This window comes from Scleropages formosus, chromosome 20, assembly GCF_900964775.1.
Source record: "Scleropages formosus chromosome 20, fSclFor1.1, whole genome shotgun sequence".
Classification (NCBI taxonomy): Eukaryota; Metazoa; Chordata; class Actinopteri; order Osteoglossiformes; family Osteoglossidae; genus Scleropages; species Scleropages formosus.
Genome location: NC_041825.1, coordinates 17,618,668 through 17,641,717, shown reverse-complemented (window position 1 = coordinate 17,641,717; position 23,050 = coordinate 17,618,668). Strand labels below are relative to the sequence as shown.

The following is a 23,050-nucleotide window of genomic DNA, read 5'->3' as shown; positions in this document are numbered from 1 at the left end:
GTTGGAAAAGGGGCAGAGAAAGGAGGAGGAGATCGTGAAGGAGAATGAAAAATGGAAAGAAGTAGACAGACAAGGAGGTGCGGACTGACAACAAATGTGTGGTGGAAGTAGAGTGACGTCACCTCTGTCTGGAACCCCTCCACTAGGATGGCCACAAGCAGGTTGAAAAGGACATAGTTGCCAAAGGTCATGAGGGCGATGAAGTAAAGTGCAGCCCAGGGGGAGGTGGAGGCCATGCCATTATACAGCACTTTGTTCCAGTCCTCCTGGGTCAGGATCTGCAGTGTGAGGGAAGGTAGAAAAGGCAGCGTCAGACCAAACTCAAACAAAGCGCTAGGTGTCCTTCATCCCGTGAGCTGTGCGGCCCGGCTCACCTGGAACACGGTGACAATGGCCCACAGCAGAGAGTCAAAGTTCTTACGGTCCGGCAGGGTGTCGCCGTCATGCTCTGAGCCGAACTTGCAGCCGAACAGGTGCATTCCCAATATACTAGCATGGGAGACAACAATAAAAAATATACAGAGAGAGATGGAGAGAAAGAGAGAATGTAATGTGTTATTAAATTTTTTTTAAAGAACATTCATTAATCAATCCACTTCCAGTATGTGAACTTGACTCCTCTTCAAAGGAGCAGTGGGTGTTTATTTCGTTACATATTTTCATTTAGAAGCCCACAGTGCATTCTTCCTTCACTCTCTTTATGCATTTTTTCATATGCTTGCCAAACCCTGGTTAGGCTGATCGCAGGCACTCTGTGAAAAAGAGGAAACTCTCAGAAAAACAACATTCCGGAGTCCAGTGTTACAGAGCGGGACGCCGCCGGTCGAAAGGGTGATGGTGTTATGTACGGCTGCAACGTCACACTCCTGCGCAGCATGTGGACCGACACATGCATTTTTAATTTGTTTACGCAACAGAATGGCGCAGTGTTTATGAACAGGCTTTGGAAAAGCAACATATTGTCCAGCATTATGCATTCCTTTCCCCCATATCTCTGTTGTGACTCATTCCACCTCCATTTCTGCACATTCCTCAGTAAACCCCTACTGTCAAAAAACAAAAAAAAAAAAAAAAAAAACTCCTCGGCTTCAAGTCCCCCACACTGGAGCCCCTGTCCATGCATAGTGTTCGTCTCTTCCGCCACAGACAGCTTTCCCTCTGGGCCTCACCTGAAGATGAAGATGAAAAGCATGAGCAGCATGCAGAAGGTGGCCACATTGTCCATGGTCTTCATCAGCACCACGAGCTGCCTCTGCAGGGCTGGCATGAAACGCACCAGCTTCAGCACGCGCATCAGCCGGAAGGTCCGTAGCACCGAGAGGCCGCCGCCCTGCTGGCCCACTATCTCCCACACACTGTGTGATGAGTTTGATGGAGACGGGAGACTTTAAAGCAGTGGACTCTGAATGCCGGGTCAAAAACCACAGCAACAATTCACAGTCTGTAACTGTAAAAATTCTCCCTTGAGTGTAGTGCACTTTTCAAGAACTAAAATCAACTTCACCTGATCACCACAATGATGCCATCAAAGATGTTATAGGGGTTCTTGATGTAGCCAAATGGTCCATACACCAGAACTTTGAGCAGCATCTCCAAAGCGAAGAGGCTGGTGAAGACAATGTTGCTGATCTCCAGGGCGTTGGTCAGTTCATCAGGCTGGGCAGGGGTTGGGAAATCAAAGGAGAGCATTGGTGTGTGTGTGTGTGTGTGTGTGGGGGGGGGGTACAAGACCAACATTAAATGATGCATAGATACAATTAAATAATTAACTCAGCATTCTGACTTCCTTTTAAGGAAAACTGACACATCTTGGGCAATCAGCACCACTTAAGGTGAAGTTTACTTGTTATGAGACATTGACCTGCAAATGAGACACTGTGTACAAGACTACAATAACAAATATTCATATTCAAAGATTGTGGAGTGTTACACTAATGCTGGTTATGAAAATGACAAATTTTAGGATGCAAGTGTCCATGATGCAACAGTATTGCATCCCTCTCAAGGCCATATAGTATGTACAGTTTTTCACACATTGTCAGAACCGCTCGTCCCATTTGGGGTCGCGGGGAGCCGGAGCCTAACCCGGCAACACAGGGCATGAGGCTGGAGGAGGAGGCAACACACCCAGGACAAGACGCCAGTCCATCGCAAGGCACCCCAAGCGGGACTCGAACCCCAGACCCACCAGAGAGCAGGACCCGGGCCAACCCGCTGCACCACCACACCCCCGTCACAGGTTTTCATAGGATGATATTTAGTTTTAAACAATACCACTCCAGGAGAGAGAGCTAACGCTAATAGAACAAGAAAGAAACCACGGCAGAGGAAAATATGGAAGACCACAGCAATCCCACTTGCTGTAAACCCTGCAAATGCACAATGTAGACATCCAAAATGGAAAATGTGTAAAAACAAAAAAGTGATCCAAAATTAGAAAGCTGTACTGCGATAACATTTGGTGACTTCACTGGGAAAAGGCACAGTGCACCCAAGACAGCCAACATAACACAGGTATGCAGTCGGGTATGCTACAATACCAAGGAAGTGGACGCCAAAGAGCCAAGTAATCCAAGAACAGATGACAAAAGTACTTAACGGGTTTTTTTCCGCAAAATCATTAGCGCTGCTGCCCACCCTGGACTGTCGACGACAGACGGACTGCTTACATTACCAGTGCCCAGGACTACCGGTACATTGCTAATGTATCTCTGCCTCCAGCCAGCTCCAGTTATTTAACACCAGCTAAAATATACACACAGTCGGCAGACAATGTCCCAGTCGTGTTGCTCAGCAGGGGTTCTCAAAAAGGACACAGCTGAGATACATATAAAATTTGTTAAAATAAAACAGTGAATCTTCTTTTTCACTTATTTTTCTTTTTTCATCCCACCCTGTTGATGTTTCACAATATACATGGTATTCTGGCCTGTGTGTTCTCGTGCAACAACAGCAAAAAAAAGGAAAAAAAATCAAGGGAGACAGGCATGATGCAGGTGAACAATTTTAGCAGAGGAGGACAAAAAAGGTATAATTCCTTCAAACGAAGCAAAAACATGAACATTGAAGAAAAAAGAAAATTTTCATCATAACTGCAAGACGTTGTGCTCAATAGAAGAAAGAAGACCTTTCTGTCTGATGCCCTGTTAGAAATGAGAACTGATAGGCGGTCATTTAAAAACACTGTAAAAAGACCTTGCTTCTCTTGCTTCCTCTCATTTTCTCATTTCACTGTCTCTTTCATTTTTCTTTTATTCTTTCTGACATACCTTTATACCATCATAACTTAAGTAACGTGTTTATAGCAAACGTTGTCAACTTTTATACTAGGCAAAGCAATGCAAATCCTGGTGAAAAAATAATATTTTCAAGAGAAGAAGCAAATTTACAGAGTGCCGTTGCGAGTGCGTTCCAAGGTTGCTCTTTAAGAGGATGTGTAAACAGTTGACTGGGAAACAACTTAACATCTCGGGGAAAAAAACTTTTTATATCTCTCTTTACCCTAGGTATAAACACACACTTTTTTGACCCTTCTGTGAAGGAAACTCTTATTATGAGTGCACCACATTATTGCTCTCTTAAATGAAACTATTCGCAACAGAGTTTTGCTAATGTAATAACACAAAACATTAATACATACAGTGCATGAGATGAAAAATAATAGCGTCAGGACAAATTGAGTTAGCTTTAATCTAATAAAGAGCCTTGTAGCATTATGACAAACAGCGTTGCTATCTGTGACACGCTGAGCTGTCCACCTCCCTGCGATGGCTGTCCTCATGTGGTAAACAGTACCAGAAGAGGACAGCAATACCCAAGTATCTGCACGTAAGTAAGCACTGGCCTGCTCTAAAGCCTGAGGCCTGAGATTTGGGAGAGACCAAGAGCGGTTACTCAGCAAGACCACCACGTAACAGCAGAACACCTGCATCTGGAGCAACGGTGCTGCTGGCGGAGTCATATCTACGGTTCGCAGAATGGTGGAACCTTCGTTGCCGTCGCAGCTCCTGGTATCCACTGGGACTAGTCTGCAGGGACTGAAGAACAGGCACATCTACTGTACCTCCTCAGCCATGACGCCTCTATGAGATCTAGCAGGGACCGGGATCTTCTCCTCATGTGTCTCGCCACACTTTCAAGAGAAAGTAAATGGCACCTCAATTCCCAAATGGCTGGTGATTAGTTTAAAAACAAAACAAAAAAAGCTTCAAATAAAGAAAATCATGAAGGTTTAAAAGATTTCTAACACCCAGTAAGACATGAAAAAGCTTTACATGCTGAAATTAAAAAGGGATTATAGAGTTTCAAACATTTTGATTAGAGTCTGTATTCCTCGAGTGTCCAATTTTTCCTGCATCACAAGTTGGCCTAAACTTTGTTTGGTATTAGTGTGGCATATGCTTGCAGTATCAGAGTTTCAGATGCTTTCTTTTAAGATAGTCACCCCCGAGATGCACCCTTTCAAGTTAAGAGAATTCCACTTGCATTTAATACTCCTATTCGGCCCTGCATCTGTCAGTCCGCACTTAAAAGGCATTTCTTCACGTTTAACAGAACTGAATTCAGATTTTGTGTGCCTCCCAAAAATTAAGCGATGCAAGACACTTACATTCATTCGCAATATATATTTATCAATATGTTTATTATTACGTATTTTATTAACTTTTACGCAAGTACATTTAATGTAGCATATCCCATAAGGTTTATGTGGTGATAGGGTTAGACATGGATTTTGGCTTTACGTGGGGTGTTTCAGTAGAGCAATGTAACACACACACATTTACATATTAAATGATACTTACATTTACATTTATTCATTTAGCAGACACTTTTTCTCCAAAGCGGCGTACATCTCAGCGAAAATACAATTTGTGCCTTAAATTAAGAGAAACAGACACGGCTGCAGACATGTGATTCTTAAGTAAACCTAGTTTATTACTTTTTACTTGATACACCGATGTTCATCGCTCGAGCAGGTGCATAAAATGCAGGATAGATGAATCCTGATAACCCCCTGCCAATTTTTAATTTTTTTTTTTTTAAATATTAAGGTACACAAACAAACAATCACATACAATGCAGGAGTAGCAGCTGTCTAAAGTAATACTCAGAGTATCTTGGAGCTGTGTAATAGTTACAGTCTCCAATCCACCTGAAACCCATCTTTGGACTGTCGGAGTAAATGGGAGCAAACACAGTAAATCCGCAGTGTCTTAAGTGCATTTCACCTAACAGCAATGAAAGAGCTGAATGAGTCAAGGTAGACTGGTTATATAGTATTATAGAGTAATTAATAAAGGGAACCTTCTTGGTTTTGTTGTGCTATGATAACTGATGCCAACTACTGAATGTAAATGCTGCCTAATAGTAGAACAAAGAGGACAGGATACCAGGATACATGCAAGTCAACAGCCAAAACCTGGGCAGGACAAATGAAAGGAGGAAAGAGCAAATCCCAGGTATAATCACTCTATACACAATGCTGTTCAATGACTGAAACCAGCAACTAATTTTATGAAAGCACAACTTGCCAGGTGAGGTAGTGCTAAAAGACACGAAAACAAAGGTCCAGGTAAGGTCCTTTTTGTAGTAACCTAGAGAAAGTTGCTTCATTTGAATTTCCTTAGTAAAATACACACACACACACACACACACACATTTTCAGAACCGCTTGTCCCATACGGGGTCACGGGGAACCAGAGCCTAACCCGGCAACACAGGGCATAAGGCCGGAGGGGGAGGGGACACACCCAGGATGGGACGCCAGTCCGCCGCAAGGCACCCCAAGCGGGATTCGAACCCCAGACCCACCGGAGAGCAGGACTGTGGTCCAACCCACTGCGCCACCGCACCCCCCCTTAGTAAAATATCCAGGTGCATTAATAAAAAAAACATGATTTTGAACCAAGGAATTAAGATAAGACACAAGCATATTTAAAAAACTGCATGCACAAAATATAATCCAATATATTAATACTACACATATGTCATTGCCTAGCGGGCCTAACATATTGTGACAGTTTAAAGCTGTCATTCACCAGCTGCAAAGTTCTGCAACAGATGTTGAAAGGAGGGATGGTAAAGAATGGATGAGAAGTAAGAACATGGGGGAGGAGAGAGTAAATAGCACCTCTAATTAGTCTTTGTTTTCCTTTAGTCAAAAACACTTAGACATTGGGGAGACTCTATAATCGTGTTACACTGTGTATTGAGGAGACATTTATTCTGCGCTACTTCAAGAATCCTTTTTTGGCAGCAAGATGGTCCACTATGGCTACTCTCCAAGCCTCTTAGAGTGAGACTGTTTCCTCATTAACAATGGCAAAAAGAAAAAAACACACGAAAATAAATGTTCCTTTAATGTCATACTCTAGAGATGATTTATAACCATGTCTCTGCAAACATAAATGAAGAAGGTCCACTTGGTTTTTGCCACTTGGGCTTTTTGGTTTGCTCACTTAATGCGTGTGTGTGCACACACATTAATCACTGGTGTGCAGCCCAGGAGTCAGGCATCAGATCTAGGGTCAACGCCATTATCAGGTTTGTGTACACGGACCTTTGACACATTTGCTTGGGTCTCTGACCCCTGGCTGAAAGCAATACATGTGACTCTCTGGCCTGTTTCCTCTGATTTTGGGGGTAAAAGAAGAAGACCTGCAGAAGCGTGGTGTGGCTGTTAACAACAACAAGTGGGCTATGGACAAATTCCACTGGGGAATTTTTTAGCGATATGAACCTCACTAAAACTGTTGTCTAAAAATAATGGCTTCATCCTGAAAAGGCTGACTGCCATGAAACCAATAAGGTAATGCATCCTGATTCATATTCTGCTCACGTCAGGCGCTTCTCTTTTAACAACAAAATGCAAACTGTAGCACAATACTATCGGGGAAAAAAGGAGATGGGGAAAAATTAAGAGCAGAACGTAGTGTCTACACACTATGTCATACATACATAGTGGTGTTAGTGTTGGGGACAGCTGGTAGCGTACTGGTTAGAACTGTTGCTTGGACCCAAGGTCATAGGTTTCAGTCCCACCTCTGGCTACAGTACCCCTAAGCAAGGTACACACACACACACATTTTCAGAACTGCTTGTCCCATACGGGGCCACGGGGAACCGGAGCCTAACCCGGCAACTCAGGGCGTAAGGCTGGAGGGGGAGGGGACACACCCAGGACGGGACGCCAGTCCGCCGCAAGGCACCCCAAGCGGGACTCGAACCCCAGACCCACCGGAGAGCAGGACTGTGGTCCAACCCACTGCGCCACCGCACCCCCTCCTAAGCAAGGTACTTACACTAAATTTAAATTGTTCCAATAAAATTACCCAGCTGTATAAATAAGTACATAATTGTAGGTAGATTAACACTGTAAGTCACTTTGGAATAAAGTGCCAGCTAAATGAATAAATGTAATGCAAATGCCAGCGTGGCAGTGTCAGTGTCAGATGTAATGTAATGGCAAATGTCAGTATATCTGGTCCAAGGAACATAGTGCATTTATGGAATATCAGCTGCTAATGAAAACTCAGCTTAATAGCAAAGCAGTTTTCTTAGGTTATTACAACATATAACAAATTTCAGATATTTACAGATACTACATGCAGTATGTCTCGACTGTTCAGAGGTTTTATTTCTGTATTTGTGGACCAAGTTCTATATTGTATTTAGAAATTTAACTGACCAAACTGAAGCAGCTGTTCAGTCAACTGCAAACAATGTGGAGCTTCTCGAACATCTGTGGAAGTGTTTTGGAGCACCTGCCTTTCAAGCCTCTGTGCTGGTGGTTGCCCTTGTGACAGCCTAGCCCAGGTCTAGGCTTCCAGACTCATTATTCCCTGGTAGCTGCCAACAGAAGCTCCTAATATAAGCCAGACCCCCACAGTTAGCACAGCTATGCTGTGACTGACCTCTCTAAGAAATGGCAACAACAACCACAATACTCAATCTCATCCTCCTCTGGAGTGTTGGTCATGAGGGCGGATTTTGGTTAGAGAGAAGAGCCAGGGCTTCTCCATTTGCAACCTGAAAAGAACAAAAACCGTTTATGGAAGAAAAAAAAATCAACACTGTATAAATAGTGAGGAGCCTGGAATCTCTTGTCACATTTTTGGCAGCAGGACAAGTATTCCATCAGGAGACCATAAAAGGTAAAACTGTTATGATGAAGAGAGGGAGTCTGCCCCTCATGCACACCAGCAGCGCCACCATGCCCCCACCTCCCAGGCCCACTGGTTCCTCTTGAGATTTGGCAGTCGGTGGGGGGACAGGAGGTTGAAGCATGTGAGAGCATTAGGAAGGTTGAAGCCCTGGATTCTGCCTGAGATGGGGATCCCAAAGCCCTTGAGGCTCTCCATTTCTCCGGAGGAAAAAAAAAAACGCATCGGCATGAACTTTTCACCAGATATTATTCAAACGATGTTTTTTCAGCAAAGAGGTTCATCCGAAGCATATTTAATAAGTTGTAATGATGCCTTGCAATATAGAAATATTATTTATAGAAAAAAATGCTGGTTGCACATCACACTCAAAGGGTAGAACAATATACCGCTTCTTGGAATCTGTACCACTAAGCATTAACCATGAAGCTACCAGTACAATTTCAAATACAGGTCACCAAGCAACTGCACACACAAACTGCATGTGCACATTACATCAGCCAATAAAGCACTTTTTACATATGCCACTTTATATAATGTTGTTTTTAACTTATATGTTGACATTGACCACTCCAGTTAGAATTATAACACCCAGCATGATGCTTACATTTTTCTTTTAGTCTGTGTGGTCCAGCTCTTAAAAAAAAAAAAATAGTGAAGAGCAAGTGTTGTACAGCTGTGAATTTTAATCTTCTTTATATAGAGGAATTGTATGATTTTTTTACTGCATGTTGCATATGACAGTAGAAGTTATAAAGCTGCTTCTACAAAAAAAAAGGAGGATTGAAAAGCCCAGCCTATAAAAATGTCCACAAAAGACTGCAAAGTTTTGTAAAGTCAGAGTCAAGGTTCCAGACATTAGCTGAAATCTCTGAAAAGTTCCTCATTTTTGCCAAAGTCATAGACACCAAAAGCATCTCTCTTAAGAAAGGACACCAAACCATATTAGACAGCAAGGGGCTTAACAGGGTAGTAAACTTTTATGCAACTCAATTTATGCATTTTCAGAAAGAAGTGTAAGAACGGCGGAGGGAGGGTGCTTTCCGTCCGCAAAGCACACAGGGATGGCCTGCAACTTTACCCACAGGCGACAGTGTGTGGTCTCCAAAGCGAAGTGGACTACAGGGGTCCAGCCAGGGGACAACGGCGTTCCTGTGGTCTCGTAATCAGCCTGATCTTAAACATGCTGATAGTGGAGACGCCTTGCTGTCTCCGTCCACACGAGGCAGTCTGTGGGCTCCTTGGGGCTGTGTTTGTGCTGGCTTTGGCTTTGCAACCAAACGTATCTCCCTGAAAACAATACTCTGAGAGACCCTCTAATATAATTAATTGCTTTGGACTCTTAGATGGAAGTAACTAATAAGAATAACGAAACCTTATCATGCAAAAAGCAAAAAGTCTAAAGTCACATTTGCTGCTTGGCTTTTATGGTGATTTTAAAAACTGGCAATAGCTGGCAGTTAAGGTACTGACTGTAAAATCCTATGCTCAGGGCATCAAGAAGCAGGTTGGTGTTTAACCTGAAGGTATGTATTTCACAATAAACTTCAACAGCAATGTTTCAGCTGTAGGTGTAGCTATGTAAGATATCGCTATAGCTGTAGCTTTAGCAATGTAAGGTGAGACCATAGCTGTACTTTTGTAATCTATGAAAGTCATACCTATGCTAATTCACCATGTTGTGTGATTAGTTATAGGTTTGTTTGCATCTGTTTTGTATCCCATCTTGAAGAAAATCAGTTCACAGCATTCAAAAATGCTGCAAAATTATTAAATTGTGTAAAATCAGAACATTCGTAAAATGTTGAAGGTTGAGCGTAGCAAACATTCAAAAAAGTATTCTTTTGACAATGCTGTCAAAATGTTTGGTAATCCAGCTATGTCTTAATTCTGTTTGAAAGCCAAAGAAAAAGAAATGTTTTCAGAAATTTTTTCACATCCTTTTAAAATATGGTTGCCACACAATTTGGCTAACTATGATTTTTTTTTTTTTTTTTTTTTTTTAAATCATGACTGCTGTTGAAAAAGACTTGCCAAAATGAACAAGGTGTCTTATCGACGTTGCTAAATGAAAATATTCCACTTCAACTGAACATGGTCATTTGCAATCTTAAACATTTTAAGACAAATATTTTCATGAATATAAATCCAAAACAGGAGAAAATCAGGAGGCTTTGTCTGTTTTCATAAGACTGCATTTTTGGTACTTGCAGCAATTCAATTAAATGTGCATATAAATGTTGAATTGCCTGTAATTACAAACAGCCAGGATGGATCTGGTTTTCGAACTGAGCTATTAATTTGCCATTATATGAAAATTCTTTCTGTATATCGAGTAGTGGGGGTGGTCATAGGTTGATTATTGTGGGAAAGGGGGCTATAGTTGGGGGTGTGGAAGCTGTGGATCTACATCCATTCTGCTGCAGAGCATACAGTAGCAAAAACTCCTCATCCCAGTGATATCATTTAGGCCATTTCATTATTTTTAATTAAACAAATTACACTGTAATGCCTGTGAAAGACATCCAGTGATGATGTGCCAAACACTATAATGAATCAAACTGACATATAAGAGCTAAAGCAAGGAATAATATGTGATTTAAGGAGAATGTTTCTCAATCCTACATGCATTTTTTTATTAGGGTTTCAAATATTTTGAAACAGAATGTAAAAATGGGAAATGCAACTGAATGGGAGGAATGGAAATATCAAAAAAAATTTTGACATCAAATCTAGCACCAGCTAGAAGAAGAAGATAAAACTAGAATATAGAAAAATAGACAAAAATAATAAATATATAAAAGTAAATAATTATACAAAGGATATAATAATGTAAAAATAAAAATAGACAAAAATAGAAGACAGAAGATAAAAGAAAATAAAACAAAACAAAGCTGAGTATTATAATGACCACTTAAAAGATATAATTAATTTCAAATAACAAAAACTGGAGTACAGCAGGTAGTGTAGTTCTTAGATCTATTGTCCCACAATGAAAGGACCTGGGTTTGAATCTCATCTCCTGTTGTAGTGCCCCTGAGGAAGACATCTAGGCTATAGTGCTACTAAAATTACCATGCTATATAAATGTATAAACCATTGTAAGTAGCTTACTCCTCAAGTGTAACATTGTGATTCATTGTAGAAACTTGACTAATTCACTTTTGTTAACCTCTTGTTCAAGTCACTGTAGTTCAGTGTCTATCCTGGAACCATAAGAAGCAAGGATTAGGAGGATACACCCTAGACAGGATGCCAGTCCATCCCAGGGTAGCCACACACATTCACTCACACAGACACATACTAAGGGCAATTTAGTATCACCACATGTCTCCAGACTGTGGGAGGAATCCCAACTCAAACACAAGAAAAACATGCCAACAACAGCGCAGACACGCTGAGACTGCTGCACTGCTGTGCCACTCGGTAATAAAGGATGATTATTTATTATTATAGTAACTGTACAGAACAGCTACACTTCAAAGCCACCTCATTGAAATTTTGTTGATATCAATATACTGCTGATTTTTATTTATAAAAATTATAATGAATGGGGTGATGTTGGTTAGGAACCTTACAGCCCATTGTTTTGCTAAGTTGCCTAAGGCTTCTGGTCAGAATGCTAGTCAAGGCAACAGCTCCCTAGAGTAAAAGAACAGGGCACACTTAGCTTCCTCCTTCAGAGAACTTATAGAACATGTAGAATGTGCTCTGCAATAAGAAGCTGGCATGACTGTTTCACCATGTGGAGGGGGATGGAGGAAAAGAGAGAGAAGTGGATGCTGATATGGGGAAGCAGACATCAACGAACGCAAAACTCTGCTCTCAAATAGAGGAGGCCATACATCTGCAAGGAGCTTGAACTTCTCAACATAGCTGTCAATTATTATATTATGTGCTCAGTACTGTTCTTAGCTCAAGTCTCTACATTTATTTTCTGTTCTCTAAACCTGTAAAATCAACTCACTACAGTAAATTCACTCTGTCCCTTAATACTTCACATATTCTTAAAAAGCTTGCCAATGCCCATTGCTTTCCCAGCGAAACAATAAAGCTGAGCGCTATGGGGCATCATGCCGGTTTTAAATTCACTTCTGATTTCTCTTCACACACAGACAAGGATCAACAAGGGATTGACAGGAAGACAATTCACCCATATTGGTTAAAAGACATGAATCATTCAACATGTATCCCTTTTGTGCAGGATCAGAAGTCCTATGTGTTGAAGTCTAGGAAAAAATCGACTGCGGAGGAGAGGAAACTCCAGACAACAGTTTCTGACATTAAAGGCTGAAAAACACTCACCTAGGAGTACAGCAGGTTAGTCTGCCTGTCTGTTTCTCCCAGGGTTTCATCCAAAAAAGAGAGGGCATATTTTAAAAAACAAGCAACAGAGAGGAGAGATGTTGCAAAAATCAGGTCTGACCGACAGGGGAGAGCGAGGGAGAAACGGAGCGAAAGAAAGAGAGAGAGAAGTAATGAGGGGTAGACGGAGGCCATAAAACTTACTGAAAAGTTAACGAGAACAGATGCAATTAGGCAGGTTGGCGTCTGTTTTTATTTGCTGAGGGACTGGGTCAAAGAACCTGAGTAACCTTGTAAATTTGAATTCCTCTTGCTAGTGTCTCCCCATTCACCAGATGGCTCAAAAAATACCTTTGGGAGGAGGTGGAAAGGGACCAGCACTTGTGGAACATGCTTTGCACAAATTCCTGTGAATGTGCACCAGAAAACAATATCAAGACGCTGGAGTGTAAAAAAAAAAAAAATGTTGCCTACATGTGTTAGATGTAGCAGTGCAGTCAACTTGAAGGGCAGAACAAACTGAAAAAAATGCAAAGAATTCTAATATTAAAAAATGCATAAGAATTCTTAGTATTTATGTAGAATATTTCTAGAAATAACTGCACGATTAACAAAGGTTCAACTATTTGTTAATATCCTTGCTACACAGACGTTTATAAAAAAGCACTTGCGCAGCATTATATTTCGATGAAACATTTACTTTCAAATCTACAGAAGAGACTTTCAAAGAAGGCAGGAAATGCATTTGCAAGAAGAAAGTTGGCTTATTTAGGAGAATGGTCAGTGGAATACTTGCGATAATAACAAAAGAAGCGGACGATGGTCTAATAGTTTAGAGGAATAAAGTTTTCATATACCCAAAAAAGAATAAAACAGTCTCCCACAAGGGGAATTTTTCCCAGTGTATTTTATGTTAATTAAATGTTCATTTAAATTAAGAGAAGTAACTTCAAGCAAGAACAAACGAGACATTTCCGACAAACACCCTGTTTCGTACAGGCGGCGGCCTGTACCCTTACAAGTGCACTATTCAAACCCACCTCAAGGGAGCTTTCAAGTGTTCACAGGGGACATGCTCACTCATCCACATGTGTGTCCCACCTTATGCTGAGAGTTCCAAATGTAGGAATTCTACTCTCTGACATGTACAAAAAGTCAGGGATTACAGACAGATGGATGGATATTTGCACACAGATACAACATGCCTTGTTTATAACCGTTGTACTACAAGAAGGTGTACTGAATACTGTTTAGGGTGGCATGAATCTACACTAGAGCCACGAGTACATGTACATTTCTGTGTCAAGACAGAGGTTATTTGTATTCATAAAAATATCTCATTGTACGAGGCACCGCATTAGTTTCACTGTTAAGGCTCTTTCTTTTGCTGTCTTCTTCAGGAGCTACAAACATGATCTGTGCAGTATTCCCTGAAGAAGGAAGGTGTGACAGTTCAGCAGTGCTTTTGGACACACGAACAGGTGTTCAGCCAGATATGTCTGAAACGGAGTGAATGATGAAGAGCTGATGAGCTTCCAGGTAGTGGCACACTGAACCCATGGAACACTGATCCATGGTAGATCTTAAATAAGAGCCATATGTTATTCTGACACCGGGCCCTGCCTGTGGCACGGTTATTTCAGATTGAAGAGGATCGAATATGAACCCACCCTATTCTTTGTCCCACACAGAAAAAGTAAAGTCATTTTTATCTGCTGTTGTGAAAGGAGTTCATGGCCCATTAGGCTGGAAGAAGGAAAGGAGTACATACCATTATTCGTTTTCCCAGCCCACAATAGGGACACCAATGAGATGGGTGGCCAGCAATGTCCATTTGCTTTATTACCCAAAATTCCAGGCAGTTTTTCTGACAAAAGTGTAGCCACACACCGGCTTCAGCCAAAGGACAGTACAAGTCATAGCACAATGCTAAAAACTCAAATGAACTCCTGGTGCGTCAAGCTTGAACTGGTGATGTCAGTGGTAGCACTGGATAAACACCTCCGCAAAACACTAGTAATCCTCTTTCTCGCTGCCATCACGAAGATTCTTTTTTCCAGTTAAAATGTACTCTCACGTTCATGCAAGTAAATGTAGCATATTGCGATGTATAAGTTTCTGTAAATACTTGTAAACTGAGAAGTTGAAAATTGTTTCTGTCTAAATAAACACTTAAGATTAAGGACAAGACATCCAATCCTCACACTGTTTACCACAGAACATAGAAGATCTGAGAAGGACTACCCACCTGCTCGTGGTACTCAATGCCCATGCTGAGTGTGTTGATAAGGATGGCAATCATGATGCCCCGGCCAAAGTACTTGCTGTCCACAATCTTGCGGAAGGTCTCACATATAAGTCTCCAGAAGCGTAGTGCCTTCCTCGCCCGTACACCGAGGACCATCCTGCCGGACCGCGTTGTCCGGTTGGGGTCCCGGTGGTCACGATAGTGTGCATCCTGTGTAAACTCATACACTCCCTCACTGTCTGTATCGGGGGTCTCATTCCCCTCAGTGCCTTCCGAGTCCTGACTCATAGACTTGAGGCAATACGGACAGCTTTCAGGGTCAAAGGTCAGATTGGTGTCTAGGCTGTTGCCGCAGTTGGCCAGTTTGCAGGGGACTTTGCCTGTGCCAAGAGAGCGTTAACAAACAACTGTTATGCAATCCATCTCAGCTAATTAGATGAATCAATACAAAACTTCTAATTGGCTTCCTCTGTTCCCTGGAGGAAAAAACAACCTGCACAAAGTCACCACTGGTCAGAACAGACTAAACTCGATCAACTGAAAACTGTTATTGAAGATTTTTTTTTAATATCAAATAATCACATTGATCGATTTCTTGGAATGTGTTATTAAATTAAGTCATATTTTGTAAATTATCCAAAGATGTTGCCATTTTATTTGCATTTGATCTTTGTTTTGCATTCCATTTGATCTGTTTTAAATGTGTACGGTTTATGGCTTTGAGAAAGTGAAAAAAGGAAATGCATTATTAATAAAATAATTTTTCTGTAGAACTGCAATGGACAATGCTAAATGTGTAATTTCAGACAGGAAAAAAGCCACATTAAGGGAGCAATTCTGTAGTTTGACATGTGTACCTGTAGGGCTGTTAGCCTCAACGAGGCACTGAGGGCTGTTTACAGGCTGCGGTGGGATGTTGAGGCTGGTAAGGGCCATGCCTCCATAGCCACTGGTTGTGGAATCGCCAGGGACAATTTCCTTTGGCTGCTCCTGTGGTGGGGAGGGATGCAGGGTAGGGTAGTTTTTGGGCACCACTGGCAAGGTGCTGGACTGAGAGTTCCTCTTGCCAACCTGCAGAGCAGGGCTAGCAGCCGGCCCAGAGGAGACACCACAGTGGATGGGTTCAAGGTGGCAGTCAGCATGGTAGATGCTACGAATGGACTCAGCACTACCTGGTGTCGGAGGGGCTGGTGGAGTGCAGACAGGACTGGGCTTAGGGGAGGGCGGTGATAAAGGCAGGGTGGTGGGTGGAGCAAGGTGTCCAGAACTGTCATGCTGGGAACCTGTCTCCAGGTCTTTGGGCTGCGGTGCCGGGCGGTCGGCCCGGATGCTGCCATTGCCAAGATGGTAGTGGTGGTGGTGGTGGTGATGGTGGTGCACAAGGTGGTGCACGGAGCCCGGCTGCCGTAGCCGGTGCCGTTGACGTTTATGCATCGGTGGTCCTAAGGCAGGCGATGCACGAACCCGCAGGCCAGCACGGCGAGCCGCGGCCCTGGTGAGGTGGGCCACCTGCCGACTAGCCTTCCGCACCACATGGACCAGGTATTTGAGAAGCTCATCGTAGCAGCTGCCTGGCTCAGAGAAGCTCGCCAGAGTGCTTGCATTGGACATGAAGCGTACACGCTGCTCCTTCATCAGCTGGCTCTCCCGTTGCTTGGTTTCTGAGAACTGCGTGGCGATGACAACCAGGCACAGGTTGATCATGAAGAAGGAGCCCACCTGTGGAGGGAGGTCCCAAGATTATATCTCAGTGGCTGACTGCTCTGTTTGACTGGACAATCATTTCTGCATAAGTACAAATATTAGCAGGTCAAAATTCCCCAGATTAGCTGGAGTACTACAGAACTATGTGAACATACCATACTTGTGGCACCAACATACACTTAAGTCAACAGTGTTAAAAGCAACACTGAGAGAACTAAAAAAAAACAGTAGCTGGTGGGGTCACTGTGACAAAATAAATTGCCGTACAATGAACGCTTTCACTTTTAATGTGAAGGAGGCCGAAAATCTTAAAAATGTTTGGATTTACTAGGAATTAGGAACTCTTTGACATTTTATTTCAGTGGAAACTTGTCTATTGTGTGAAGGTTTTTCTTTTGCAGCATATAATAATAATAATAATAATAATAATAATAATAATAATAATAATAATGTCACCTCTGCATCTTTAGCTTCTGAACAAATCATCTTGTCCCCCAAAGGTTAGTGCCATTAAGACATAGCAAAAATGCTTTGAGTACCAATTACTGCATAAAATTTCCTGACTATCTTTCAGTTTTCTGTGCCTGTATTCTTAAATGCTACAGAATAAAAGTGGTTCTTAACTTATGATGGCTTTATTGTTATGAAAAAATGCCCTCATACTTATCATAGGAACCATAAACAATTAACATGCATGAATATTACGCTGTATAATAGGGCTTTGATATGCATCTCAACTAATTTCACACACTATTCAAGTTAAAATGATACTAAAAATGATAGTAAAATCAATAGAGTACAGTATTATAGTATATTTTCATGCTACGCCATTTTCACTTTAATTTCTAAATCTTTTTCCTTCTTTTCCTTTTCAGCAACATTGGAACACACTTTTTCACAGGCTAGCCATTATAAATAACTTGAAGGGAATCACAAACTAAAAGTTTTGTTGAGAAAATATAGTTTTGCTAGACATCCAAACACTGACTGATACCCTAACAGTAACAGATATGAGTGCTTTGTGACAGGGCAGCCAACCGATTATCATACAGCAGATGGAGCAGTTGTCATTAGATGACCCAAAACCGGGACTTGAAAAAGGTAAGTTTAATGGGATGTCCAAGTCAAGGACCACCTTTATCTGTATACTAGATGTGGATCCAAGGCGATCAAGGTGCATGTGATAAGACTGATGAGTGCCACATCTAAATCAAAAAACAGCATACGGGAATTCAGAATGCAAATATATTTGGCATGTAAACCGAAGGGATGTCAGTCTTGGACTTGCATGAAAGCACAATATTTCTGGGTAATTATTTATGACTGCTGTTGAATGCTTTTCTATGCGGCCTGCAAATTTAAAATATTATATGTGAAAGCTGGACGTAGTGCTGCCTAGTCTTTGGGTGCTACTTACAATGATCAGGAGGATGAAGTAGATGAAATTGTAGAAGGAGTGGGCGTCCATCACAAAGTACATAATGTCAACCCATCCCTCCAGAGTGATCACCTTCAGAAAGAGAGCCAAAGAGACACAGAAAGCTGTCATACATTCTCTAAAGGAAAAGATATATTCACACTATGTCCCTGGTCTACAGGTCTGGTCCTAGTAGAAATTTCTGTATGTTGGCGTTTGTTCTAAGATCTTCACTAATTTTCTCCAGTCAAGTGGTCTGTCATATGACAGAAACTACAGAATAAAATGACAGAGTACAGAGAGCTTGTCATTTGTATGAGACTGAATTAGTGTTCATCTTAGACAGTTGTTACATGTGCATACTTTCCAGTTTTTTTCTTTTCATTACTGGAATTTAAATTAAACTGAAGAAATTCACAGCAAATCTCATCTAGCGTACTGAACTGCATGGTTACCTAACTGTTTAAAGGCTAAAAACGAGTATGTACATGTTGTAACTGATGCTCCACTTTAAGATAGAAAATAAATTTATTGGGGCGAACCTTTGTGGTAATTCTTTGTTTTTCCCAACACAAAGTGAGTTCAACACAATTCAAAGATGATAGCGTGTTGGCAGCTACCATTACTTCACGTGTGACACATTCATTCCTGCAAAAGTAATTAGGAGCTAGAGCAAAAAAAAAAAAAAACACACGGCACAAGCCAGGACAAAGCACAAGACAAGTTCTCCGAACATGTAAAGTGAACCTGGCAAAATATTTTCTTAAAAACTTTGTCAGGTCACCAGAAGCAGGTATTGCTTCTGATCCTGCAACAGCTGTGTGTTTGACAACCCAAAGTGAAGAACCCAGTGAGAGTACGCAGAACCAGCCCTGCCCTAGCTGCTCATCGGGCTCAGGAAGCGCTGTGGTGCGAAGAGTGTGTCCGGAGAATCACTGCCTAGGTGACCGGGCCACATCTGCTATTCCCAAGGAAAGAAAATCAGAGAGGGGGAAAAAGAGAAACACTTCTTGTGTAATTTACAAGATGTTATTGAGTGTGAAACCAAGATGAAAAGCTGTCAGACGGCTAATTGATTTCAGAGGCAGCGAATTCGGCACAGAGCGGAGGGGCAGAGGAATTGGCAGCATGCAGCTGGGAGATTAAGTCTTCATATACCTCCTGGTAGGCAGAACATGACAGCTTCTGAAGCATTTTAACTAACTTCTATTTTGATTTTACCAAAAGAAAAAATAAAGAGCACATAGGTAAGATTTTACTGATCAATAAAAACAAATTTCACTATGTGATTGGTGTTAGAAGCCTGACAGATGAGCCTGATTGAAAAAGGGAGCAATTTAAATTTTAATTAAAAACCAAAATAGAAACATAAAAACCCATGTTGTGCCACTCATCCAAGAAAGGAAAAAAGAACAAGTATTTAAGAAAGGGCATGTGCAACGCTACTAGTTTACTGTATATCTCCCCAAATTTTAAGGGGTTGCTCACTAGAGGAAGATAAGTAATTTTGTCTCTCAAAAGCAATGTTTTATTTTATGAACTGTTACATTTCAGAGCTACTATAGTACAGATACAGATAAAAAGACAAAAGTAAACAATTAAGATGCATTTTTGTGGATTTAAAAAGTCTCTCAAAAAGTTCTGCAGGAAAGTGGTAGCAGGCTGTCAGAAGGACTTGCTCACTATTTCTCTAGACAGCCCCACAGATGGTAAAGAGGACCAACTTAATGATTACTGAGCAATGGCTGAGCTATGGAACATGGGGGGTAACTTCCCCTCTGTGCTCCTTAGCAACCTATTTACAACATGTGTTCAGCAGCATATAGCAGGTGAAAGCAACCCTTGAAGCAGAAAAGGAACATTGGATCAGGGGATGTAGGTGATCGCTCGGGATCACTACAGCATGTTGTATTAAATATATGTAAATAAGCTCTGCTTCATAACCAAACAAGTAGCTTCAGACCATGCTAAAAAGTGGGTCTTGTCACCATCACAAACCCGTAAGGAACTTTCATTCTAAAACGCAAGAACTAAATCGCTCGAGATGTATACGCCTGTAGAAATGCAGCACAAATGCTCAGATCTTTTCAGTTAGAACATGGTAAAATATGGCTCATCTAATCACAGTGCTCCAGCTCTTAAAAGACCATTACATATGTACCTGACACCACTGGTTCTGCATGCATGCAATGCCTGCTGTTGTGAGTAGTTGGAGCTCAATGACCTATCCATGTGTTATGCTTCTGGACTGGCACACTTTCATACAATGTGTGTTCATAAGCTCGTACTAATGTTTTTGGCTTTAAAAATTAGCAGAAGTGACACTGATGAGAAGAAAAGTGCACATTACATACATGAGATCATTGACAGGCAAATACGACATTCAGTAATAAGAAGTTCCATTTACTAAACAAACAATTCATTAGCTGCAAATACTGCCCTTCACCAAAAGTGATTATTTTCATTAGAAAAGAATTTAAGAAACGAATGCCACTTGACTTTCTTTGGCAAGTGAACCAACTGCTAGGTGGAATGCTATATCAGAGAACGGCTTGTTTCTGTGGGGCTTTACATAACTGTGAACAAGAATTTTCAAGGGCCAGCAAGCCTGGAATTTTGTTCTGTCACTTTAATGTTCATGGTTTGCGAGGGTTTAAAGCAAAAGTCAAATCGAATTAAAATAATTTTTTTGATTTAAAAAAAAAAAAAGAAGAAAAACTATAGTATATTACAATTTGACAAAGGGAAATAGGTAGAACAAACAGTAAAGTAAAACAAGAGGTTAATCACTTGGTTAAGGAACCGGTATACTAAATAGCTTATTTAGAAGTCTTAAAACTAAACTCTCCCCCTTTGTCATGTTTATTAACAACTGGTGATTTCTTATTGATGTCAGGAAATTTCAGGGGTCACCAGACATTTTAACACAGAACTAATAAAGCAATAACCAATCTACTTTAAATACTTCAATCAGACATACAGAGGATTACCTTTTCTTGTCTTAACATCTAGTTGAAAATGAGAAGAAGAAACAAAGCAATAAAAACATGGATCCCGTGTTTACAATAGACTGCAGCAAAATTAATTGGGAAGCACTGTAAGCTACATCTATAAATTCTGGGACTACTTGCACTGAATCACTGGGGAAACGAGCAAAAATGCACAAGAAAGAATTACAGAGATACTGTTGCTAGACAGGACACAAGTATGAAAGAGGTAATGAAGTAAAGTAAGTACGAAAGTCTAAAATGTTTTTTTTTTTTTCAAAATAAAATCAAGACATTATTACGGTTTATTCCAGTACAGCATGTTAACATTACAAATACAATGCAGACGGAGTCATTCCTGATCCAGAGCATTACAATAAGGTCGTACTTATGTAAGTTCAATGAAGGTCACCGCAGCAAAACTAACAAGAAACAGTGTTCCCTCACCTGGAAGATGGCAATCCAGGCGTAACCGATGTTGTCAAAGTTGATGGCTCCCTTGAATGGGTTGACCTCGCCAGCGGAGCAGTTTGTGTAGTAACGGTTCCAGTTGATGCAGGTCGTGTTGTCTGTGCTGTTGTAGGCCGTGAGGTCCAGCTGGCACTGTATGCCCTCTTCGTGCAGCGTGGGCACGGAGCTGCAGAGACGCATGCCGTTCTCTCGCGGCTGTGAGCAGATGAAGGGGTTCTCATCGTCGTTCTCGGTGTGATAGTAGCTGTACAGGTCCAGGGACAAGGGGCTGGAGGACAAAGTTGTTCGAGAGGTAGGGGAACGATCGTGTTTCAGAAAATACAGATTGAGTATCACAAATAACATGACCATAGCATGCTTTCAAAAAAAACATACATTCATGTAAAGATCCATTTAAAGATGAAAATGATTTCTGAATTCAGCGAAATTTCAGAGCAATGTCAATGAAGCATACAGGCTAAACGTTGTTAGCTTTTCTGTGTAACCTCTAATAACTCTTGAATTACAAAGCAAACACAAATATTACTTTTACCGGTATACAAGAATGAAAACACATTTGGGGATTACAAAACATAAAAGTAAATAAACTGTGCACGTTTAAACTTCTCAAAATGAGGTAGTGTGAGGGCATGCATTACCAAACACTGCATGTGCACGAACAATCTTGCATAGCCAAGCTCGCTTCATGGACCTTGTGTTTTTTTTTTTGTTTTTTTTTTAAGCAAGACCTCTGGTTTTTGCCTCTGTTGAGCTCCACGCCAACCTGACAGCAAAGAATTCAGCGTTGACTCCAGCAGAGAGCACACTCGGCAAGGGCTAGCTGTAATGGCGCACGTCCCCGACTGAGGATAATTGGGGCGGCTGTCAACATGGTTTCACTTCACAGTGAAACTGACTTGGCGAATTAATTGTTCTAAGTGTCTGAGTGCAAGAGGAGCTTCAATTACCCATCGGGACAAATCTCTCAGTGACATTATGCCTTCCTAAATAAGTTTTTTTTTTTTTAAAGACCTTTAATAGCATATGGCTTAAAGAAATGGCGACTGTTTCAATATCTTTAGACTGTATTGAATTTCTTCATACTAAGAGGTGATTTCTGAGTTATGATTCCGATAATGCCATTTGTGACTACTTTCTTATGCAAAGTCATTATTATGATAATCAAGATCATTAGTTTCTCCAGTGGTCTCTCCATTACAATTCTTGCACTGAATGTTTCCATGGTTATAAAATGAGTACAAAAATCATATCAGGGATTCAAAACATTTCCATCCACCTAAAAATGAATAAGATCCACAGATGAGTGAACAGTGAAATAATATATATCATAATTACAGATATAAAACATTGTGCCTCATCAGTGTTCAGCCAGTGAAGTCTATAGTTAGTTAGCAAATTGAGCAAAAACGGAGCCTTGACAAATAGTCAAATGAAACAATACAACTGTCATTCTAACAAGTATACATGCATTGTAACTCCTGGATATATTTCCAATCTGTCAGTGTCCTTACACCTATGACTACAAACAGCTCTGCTCCATTTGTTCCTGGGATTAAGCACTTCCAACTACATATGACCCTAGAGAAGTGACAGGATGAATTTTTCCAGGCAATAATCGTGGTATACCATCCATGATTTTGCCTTCAGTCCCAATAGGGAAAGGACACATTACAAGGTTGAGAACTTCTCCTGCACTATCTCTCCAGGAACTGACAGTATTGCACCTGGCACAGTGAGCACTCTTTTAAGGTGAAGT

At 41.2% G+C, this 23,050-nt stretch overlaps 1 protein-coding gene across 8 annotated transcripts in view; it reads right to left on the bottom strand.

Moving 5' to 3' along the window:
- Nucleotides 1-23,050, bottom strand: part of cacna1g (calcium channel, voltage-dependent, T type, alpha 1G subunit) — a 111,681-nt gene that overhangs the window by 65,359 nt on the left and 23,272 nt on the right. For all 8 annotated transcript variants that reach the window (XM_029246636.1, XM_029246634.1, XM_029246637.1 and 5 more), the window contains 8 exons: nucleotides 21,271-21,562; nucleotides 17,837-17,929; nucleotides 15,573-16,434; nucleotides 14,716-15,095; nucleotides 1,505-1,656; nucleotides 1,170-1,355; nucleotides 375-489; nucleotides 123-278 (listed from right to left, as the gene is read on the bottom strand). In XM_029246636.1, the coding sequence (XP_029102469.1) occupies nucleotides 123-278; nucleotides 375-489; nucleotides 1,170-1,355; nucleotides 1,505-1,656; nucleotides 14,716-15,095; nucleotides 15,573-16,434; nucleotides 17,837-17,929; nucleotides 21,271-21,562 (2,236 nt within the window). The remainder of the gene's footprint in view (nucleotides 1-122; nucleotides 279-374; nucleotides 490-1,169; nucleotides 1,356-1,504; nucleotides 1,657-14,715; nucleotides 15,096-15,572; nucleotides 16,435-17,836; nucleotides 17,930-21,270; nucleotides 21,563-23,050) is intronic.